At 39.4% G+C, this 8957-nt stretch overlaps 1 protein-coding gene across 2 annotated transcripts in view; it reads left to right on the forward strand.

The window, feature by feature from the left end:
* ABCD3 (ATP binding cassette subfamily D member 3) overlaps window positions 1-3353 on the forward strand; it is a 63606-nt gene extending 60253 nt beyond the window's left edge. For both annotated transcript variants that reach the window (XM_018559223.1, XM_018559222.1), the window contains 2 exons: window positions 77-133; window positions 2994-3353. In XM_018559223.1, coding sequence (XP_018414725.1) covers window positions 77-133; window positions 2994-3071 — 135 coding nt within the window. In that variant the 3' untranslated portion in view covers window positions 3072-3353. The remainder of the gene's footprint in view (window positions 1-76; window positions 134-2993) is intronic.
* The last annotated feature ends 5604 nt before the right edge of the window (window positions 3354-8957 follow it).

The following is an 8957-nucleotide window of genomic DNA, read 5'->3' on the forward strand; positions in this document are numbered from 1 at the left end:
TTGATTTATATATATATATATATATATACACATTATTTTCCTTTTATTGTTATAATGTTTTCCTTTCATTTCCCAGGTTGGAATATCTCTGTTCACAGTGTCACACAGAAAGTCCCTGTGGAAACACCATGAGGTATTGTGTCTTTATTTATCCATCATTTCAGGGCATTGGTCAATGATGGAATAAGTTACATTTTTAGGAATTCTTTCCCGGCTATATTTCTGTCGCCATGTTCGTGCTCACATCTGACAAAAAGCAGAGCAGTGTGTTCTTGCTGTCTACAATGTCTTGCCAAAAACCGGGAACATCAGTCAGCCTCCCTTCCCTTAGCTGCAGTGTTACCTTAGGGCTGTTATTCCCTTAATGTTGAAATTAAATAGTGGATGTGCTTCTTTTAAGGGACACAATCATCAGTTTGATTGCTACATAAAAAAATAAAGTAGTAACGTATTCCAGTTGTGTAACAGCAGGCCTGGAATGACAGTCTTCTCCAGAGACGAGCACAATTTAAGTGGGGTTGGATAGCTGTACGGCTGTATCACATGTTGAGAACTGTATGGTTTCTGTACTGATAGGCAGACTTGAGGCAGCGGATACAGTGCAAATATGACATATAAAAAAAATAAAATAATTGTATTAATATCACTTTAAAAAAAGTTTGTTTTTTGGGTATTTTGCTAAAAAGAATTCCAGGAATGTAACAAGTTAACTTTCGATCTACCAAAACTTTGTAATGTGAGGACTAGCCTAAACTATCCAATCAATTTGTATACAGTCAGGCAGGCCCTTGTACTTCACACTTGTTGGTAGGTCTACCAAGACGTGTTGGTAGGATTGTCAGAGATTGTTCAATCAGATTGTAACCTGTGTGGTGAGCTTTACCCTCCTTTTCTTATCCTTGTGACCACCCGAGAAGTAAGGCGGATTCTCTAGACAGGTTCTAACCTTCCCGCCCTCTATTAAAAACAAAAAAGTTTGCTCTGGAGTTCTACTTTAACATCTAGAAATCATTTGGTTCACATCTGTTCTGAAACATGGAGTGAAGTTATAAGCCTGTGTTTACACAGAGAGAGGAAGTGCATCGTTATACTTAGTATTTCCTTTATGTCACAGTGACATTTTTTTGTTAGGTGCTTTCCTAACTAGATTTTCCAGAGTCCCCCAGTCCCTGTCCCCGTGGAGCTCCATGTCTTAAGCACATTCACAAAAGCACACAATCTAGGGTCAGTTTAAGAAAGAAACCACTATCCTGCTCCTATACACTTTTTACAAATATGATGAGAACACGCAAATCCTTGCAGTTCCTGTCATTGTTTGGTAGGGATGAGCGATTTTGGCCTGGGTTTGATTTGCAGGCAGTTAGTCAAACTCCTCAATTCCAGAAATTGCAGAGGTTAATCCAAACCCCATTGAGGTCAGTAGGGCGCAACTTGGAAATCAGTTCAGACACACAGACCATTTTCAAGTCTAATAGAGAAGGAATTATCAAAGGACCTGGGGAGCTGGGCACTGACATAGGCAAAAAAAACAAATACTGTACAGTGAGGAGAGTGTCCTCTGTGACTTTGAGGGCGACATTGGATAAACACCAGTCCTTTCATCACATGCTAGGGGTAAGATTTAGGCTGTATATAATGTTAATGAACAGTACGATTCTCAGTGTCAGCGACACCACAGTCTGTCATCACATAATTTGCATGTCTAATACATTTTTTACTTTTACATTATTGCTTGGGTTTAATATAGCAGAAGCACTCCAAGCTGATTCATTATTTTAACTAGGAAAAAATAGTTTTAGGTAGTTTTGGATGCAACAGCTGATTTTTCTAAACCAGTGGTTACAGGCACAAATTTACCTAAACAGAACTGACCACAACAGATCTAAAAACTTTAGGAAATTGTACTCCAAAAAAAGAACAAAGCTTAAGCCCTCATGGGCTTTGAATGGGTGTATCCTTTAAAAAAAAGAACTTTGCTAAGCATCTATACAGACAAAACATAACAGAATTATTAACTTGGAGATTAAAGCTACACCTGTAGCGTGAAGCCCCACACCAATTCTTTGTAGTTAAAGCACTTTATTGCACTAGCACAAATGCACACTCCACCCATTTTGCCCCTCCCTTGCTGGGGCTTAATTGTGGATCCCTCTCCTACTGATATTGCCTATAGCAATGCCTATATGATTAGCCTGAGGGGATGAAAGATTGTCAGCAGCTTCTCTTCTGCCGCAGCTATCTTTCCTTTAGTCTGCTGTAGAACCTCTGACATGTTACACAATATAGTCAAAGCTCACGGAGCAGGCAGGCTTTGGAGGAGAGGACTGACATAGCAGCAGAGAAGCTCATGAGCAGTCTGTCATCGCCCCCATATCTCCTGCAGTTTGAGCAGGGAAAGGAGTGGGTTGTGTGTTGGGATGCAGCTCTCCAATAGGATTCAGGCTGGCTGGCAGCATTTCTGCAGTTGCTACTTTGTTCCCCTAACCCTTCACCTCCCACAATGCCAGCACCCTCTCCCCACTATCACCCAACCCCCCCTTCTATCAACTATCACCTCCCTGCACTCTGTCCACACCTACTGCACTGCATCTGCAGCTCCCTTTTCTTATCTTCTCTTTTCTCCTCTCCATAGCATGTTCACCCTCCTTTTCTCTCCCAATGCTCAAACCATCCCAACCTTGCCTGTTCTGGAATGGGCACACTTTTGGTAGTTTTATTTAATTGGGAAGTCGGTCTACAGTAGAGTGAGCAGTTTATGAGTTTGAAGGCCCACCTTGTGCAGAAAAGTATTAGCATTATTAACTTGGAGATTAAAGGAATATGCAAATACTTCAACCCACTTGGGTGCACACAAATCTGAAATTTCAGTGTTGTACGAAGTTCTGCTTTACTGATCATTACATTTACTGCATGCTATGTATTTCTAGATACCATCTAGGTTTCAACTCTTATGATGTCTCGTATTCACCAGCACTTTCTCCTTGTCTTTGCAGTATTACCTCCACATGGATGGGCGTGGAAATTATGATTTCAAGCCAATCACTGATGACACAGTGGAGTTTGGATCTTAGAGTGATGTTTTTGGAAAGCCTCCAAATTGAGCATAACTCATGGAAACACCAAGAAGATATCGTTTTTTTTAATTAGCAGTTTGCCTAATCCTCTAAATCCAAGTCTAATGTGTAGAATCTTGACATCCGTGCTTATTCTAATGTAATTCTTAACACTACTGTACTAAGGGTACATACAAGTAGACCTCCTCCAGGTTCAAGCCAGTGGATCTGATCCGAATCCGTAGTCGAATCATTTGACTTTCTTGGCCAGGGACAGATGTGTCCAGATCCAAGAAGGAGTGAAAGATCCATCCCTTTCTTTATAAGCTTTCCTTAACAATTAAGGGACAGTATGATTGGCCGGTATGTGCTTCCTTTTAAAGCATTGACTGCACTGTTGCCTGCAGCCACAGGCATTACGAGATGGCAGTACAACCGATTTAGCATTCTCTTTTTTTTATTATTTTAAATTAATCTCAGGTTATATTTTTTTTTTTTCTTGTTTTGAAATTTTGAGAATGTCAAAACATCGGACAAGATGCACTTAATGTTTATGTAATTTAACCAAATTTCTTAGTGTTGTAACGCCAAAATCAAGACTGAGGATCACAAGCAGAGAGAATATATCAGAATATGTTTATTGTTTTGCCAGTGTGAACCTTGTGCAAGTACTTGAAAAGTGTTTCCCAGGACAACCAATCTACTTTGTTTAATCCTCTACTGTTTATTTCCACTGAACTCCAGACAGTTTAAAGCATCTTTACCTGGGAGAGGGAGCACCATAAGTGGGCCAGTTGGGTTTTCTGTAGTGCTCATGTGCCAACAAGCAATATGCTAATAGGACGAGTGTGAATAGGAGAGTGCAGAGTGACAGAGATGAGTTCAGCAGTTCTTTGTTGTCCAATTACAGCCTGGGAGTAGAGACAAGATCTGGTTGTATTAACTGCTGTAGAGTCAAGTCAGGTCCCAGGCTGAATTTCCTCTGTCTGTGTATTTAGATGTTCATCTGGAGTTCAGTTTTAATAAAAATGTGAAAGAAAATAGTTTGACAGCACAATTGGGTTGCTTTTAAGACACTTTATAATTGAGCATCATTTGAATTAGTTCTCCACAAACCCTGGAACCTCTACCAGTATACTAAGAAAAGCAGCCAGGCCAAGGCCAGATTTATGCCACTGGGTACTTCCATTGGCGTGATGCTATCTGCCTTCAGTTTTATATGTGATTTACAGATTTTACACTTCCCACCTGCGGATTTCAGTGTATTTTTCAGATCCTTTCAATGTGCTTTTACGATAACCTATTAATTTACAATCTAGCTGTTAATTGAAGGACTTTAATACTGTTGAACAAGTAGACTCTTTGTTGTAGATATGGGTTGAGGGTAACAGAGTTGGATGGATATGTTGGAATACTGTACATGAAGGTATGCACTGAGTATGCAATAAATGGGATCTGTGTAAATCCTCTTTCAGCGTGTCTGCAAACTTCATTCTTTTCTGTGCTTTCATTAAAAAAGTCAAACCAGGATACTGGGCTTTGTAAGTAATTACACTTAAAGCATTGAATGGCTTGTCAAAAAAGTTACTGAAGCCATGCATGGGACGACTGTAATGGAAGGGAAATGTAATGGAAGGCGATGCAATAGTTTGAGTATTCGATACATATGTAAAATAGATCATTTTAATGCAAATATCAATGTTTCTTTATCTTCTTCTTTTTAATCATTTCTATTGCATTATTTTTATTTCAATTTTCAAAAAGAATATGCAGATTAACTGGCATAGCCCTCGCAGGGACAACACATGAAAAAGACATAATTGAAATCACACAATAACTTAATACATGTTAAAGAAGAGCACAAACCTATATTTGGAGAAGAAGTACCCGGTATTGATGGTAAATGACTAGAAGTAGCAATCCTTGTGCAACATGGGTCTCACCAAAATTGAAACCAGTAAAACAAAACAGATACAAGAAGAAACAAAGTGAAACAAAGACACCTAGGACAAAAGGAAGTACAAGGAAAAGGACAAGAAAGGGGAAGGGCTGGTCACGTCCCCACAGGTTAAGCACCCCTAACGGATCCCAGATTAAAAAATAGTGGGGACTGGTCATGCTTACAGAAGGAAGTGTATAATTCAGCAGGGTTCCCAAGTTTTAAGAAATTTTGTGTGGGTATCTCGAAGAATACTGGTAATTCTCTCACTTACCATGAGTGTGTTCATATGGTCTTTCACTTCCTGTGTTGGTACCCTGGGCCTCCTCCCAGGCTTTTGCTATCCTTTGTTTAGCCTCCAGGAACATAACAGTGACCAGTGGGGTGCACAAGAGCATATCGGGGGACCCGTGGAGGAATAATGTCTGTATCAGACCAAAAATTCAGGACCAAAAGACCCCAGCTTAGGGCAAGACCACCTTATATACATAAAGTCTCCTAAGTGACCGCAGCCACGAAAGCATCTGTCATTATAAGATGGGACACCTTTTGCTATCCTTGCCCAGTACCATTGCAAGAGAACCTTGTAAGCTGATTCCAATATAGATGTCTATATGGCGTTCTAATATCTTGCTCACGTTGCCACATATAAGCAAGCTGTGAACATGATGGGCGAGCATTCAGGGTAAAGTATAGAAGAGATATATCAGTTTGGTTTTCAAATCATTTCTATGTAAAGTTTTGTAATGATATGCTGAAAAATCTCTTGCCTCTGCAGTGCCTGGTGTTCCCCAGCACTGAGTAATTAATTCACAGCCTCCTATGTCACTCTGGGACACAAAGGTGATGGAGAGGTCAGTGGAAAGCACCACACCTGTGTTTTGAATGCTCAAGATACTTTAGCAAGCTTAGCTCTTCAAGACTGCAACATTTGGCAACATGGATGATGGGATTCATTGCAAGGAGGACTTTTTTAAATGGTGTAGCTGTCACTTTAACCCTTTCAGTGTGTAAGAAAATGACACGAAATATGATTTTTTTCTGTCATATTCCTTTTCTCGAAGCATAGGGTGGAAAAGTTCAATAATAGATGATTGTTTCCGTTGTTGCATAAAGTTCAGAATGTGTTTAATTTAAAGTTACAAAATATTACAGGATATGGTATATCTTACAGAATGAGTCTATAAGATGCTTGATGATGACAAAATATAGTATATCTTACAGCAGAAATCTATAAGATGCTTAAGAAACGTGGCTAGGTAGTAAGTAAAAATAGTCCTAACAGGTGTCTGTCTATTCAATGTGAGTGTGGGCGTGTCTTTGTGATGCCGTGCGTGTGTGTGTGGGGATCTGTAGTGAATGAGTGTGAGTGTGTGTCCGTGTGAGTGTCGAAGGATCATCCCTCATCCTTTTGTCCATGCTTTTACTTTAAAATAACCTATGTGATGTTTACCTTAAAAGTCTTTCTGATTAGCATAAGGGAGTGCCATACTTTTTAGTAGCTGAGTCATGTGTTCTCCTTCTATCCCATTTTGGGCATCATAGTCTATGTCCTGAGTAATGTGTTTTACTCTTCAAACTCATTTTAAAGGCCAAGTCTTCTTTCAGCATTCCCAACAACTGTTTCAACTATACTTAGGTCTGCCTGTCAGCTTACTGATTGATTACCAATTGTAAACTAAAAATCAACAGCACCAGTCCAACGGCATCTCCAAACTTGGATAGATTAAAATATAGAAAATCAATCATCATTTAAGGTTCACACATACATATTTCAATATCTGGTTTTAACACAGTGCAAATAATTTTTGTGGGTTTTTTTTGCACACCGTATAATCCCTATTTTAGGCCTTAAAATTATTTTAAACCCCCCCAGAATTATATATTTATGCATGTTATTTACATGTGGATTTTTACATGGGGACTTGAAAATATTTTTGGGGTGTTGTATTTACATTTATTATATGTAACTTTTATTTTCTTCATTACTATCACATTGGTGCTCGAGCCCTCTATGTGATGGCACTTTAGTAGTGACCGGTCCTCTTTAAGGTGATATTAGGGGTCTAACAGACACCTAATGTCACATTTGCAGCCCATTGAAGCAGGTGCATTAGGTTTCTTTTTTTTTTTTCCAAGCTTTTTTCCTTTTGTTTTTACCTGGTAATGTGCAAATAACACACTTCCTGTCCCTTAGTATCCACACTCAACTCCATTGTATCTATAGAGAGATCCATGGTTATCGCACAAGTTGGGCTTGTTCCTCATTGTTCATCTCCATTACACGGCATTACATGCTGGACTGAATGGAACAGACGTTTGTAAAAGAGATTGTTGATTATACTGTCTTTTCAACTTACAGTAGGTGACAATGGCACTGCATTTCTGGTAAGAGTGTTAGGTATTTTCTGTACTTAAAATGTTCTTGGTCTGAAAAAAAAAACCTAATGCAGCCACCACATTGAAGGGCTGGTAAGCTGCAATATTACATTTTTTGTTTGGTTTAGCTTTTCTTTAAATGCACATGTTTAACCCTGCCACAAATAAAACTGAACTTGCCAAGGACAATGTTGTCTTGATGTGAGCAAACCAGCATATTAAAGACTTCTAAACTCTTTAACATTCTTGTACAAGACCATACATCTGTGGCTGCTGAAACCTTGGGGATATGGCTAGTTCACATGGTTTTATAAAACGGAAACATTTGGGAAACTAGTAAGCTCAAAATAAGTGTTTACCGAAAATACTTTTTCCTTTTTAATATCCTTTTGGACATTGCAGGGAATGCAGAGGCATGATAAGTGCATGAAAAGCCGTAGGAGGATTTTTCATTATGATCATAGTCTTACAAAAAAAGACTGGAAGCTCTCTCCAAAGTGAGATAAACCCCTCTTAGTTGCCATAGGAACAAGTGTTCCCCTTGGAAAGTTCTGATTGGGTGACTCTACCTACTGGGCACATAGACAGCAATAAATACCTGCTTCCCAGCACCTCAAATGTGTTTCTCTGGAGCAAAATTCCTTAATTCCAGCTAGGGATGCACCGATACCAGTATCGGTGCCGATACTGGGCATTTTCACTCATACTCGTATAAATGCCTCGATACCAAAAAAACGATACTGACGCTTTAATTTTTCAAATTGAAGCAGCTGCCTTAGGGTCCCGCACTTGCTGGGGACCTCGCAGCAGCCTTCTTGGGAACCACGCTGCCCTTGTTTACAGTGCACTGTCGCATGACGCTAAAAAGAAAGGTATTGGTATCTGTGAGTACTTGAGGAAAAAATAATCAGTACTCGTATTTGGTCTAGGAAAAATGGTATCGGTGCATTCCTACTTTGATCGAAAGCTACAAAATGAAAAAAATATTACTTGTAGAGTAGATACACTTTAACTGCAGGCACATCATCCTGTTGATCTTAGTTCTTTAGGCTTGTGCTAACACGCTTCTGCCTGTCGTAATTTTTCTGAACTCTGTGGTATAGAAAAGAACAGAATTTGGAGCATCAGTAAGCCCACTGGGGTTCTACTCACCTTTGGACTTTCAACTACCATATTTGCAATCAGCAGGAGCAACACAGCCCTCTGTGCTGCCAAGATGTTTCTTTCTACCATTTATGGTTGTAAGGTATTTTATGTTATGGTGTCCAGTGTGACGCCTGAAAGATGCTGAGATGATCCAGAAACCCTGACATTACAAGTAGGAAAAAAAAAGAGAGAACAAAAATACCAAAGGAGATCTCTTCTACAGGAATGTGAAACTTTGAAGAGTAATCTTGAATCTCTGCTTGTCTACAAAACATGGAGCTGGGAGTAATGTCTGCAAGAGAGGTATTTGAAGCATAGAGAAACAAAAGTAATCTACAATTCCCAACAATTACAGCAGCCTCAACGGCATGAGAAAAGACATGGAATTTTTGCTTCTTAGTTTATTTACTAGGCCAAGGAGGAAGGATAAATTGAGGCCC

The sequence above is a fragment of the Nanorana parkeri genome, unplaced genomic scaffold, assembly GCF_000935625.1.
Source record: "Nanorana parkeri isolate BGI_ZX_2015 unplaced genomic scaffold, ASM93562v1 scaffold382, whole genome shotgun sequence".
NCBI classification, from domain to species: Eukaryota; Metazoa; Chordata; class Amphibia; order Anura; family Dicroglossidae; genus Nanorana; species Nanorana parkeri.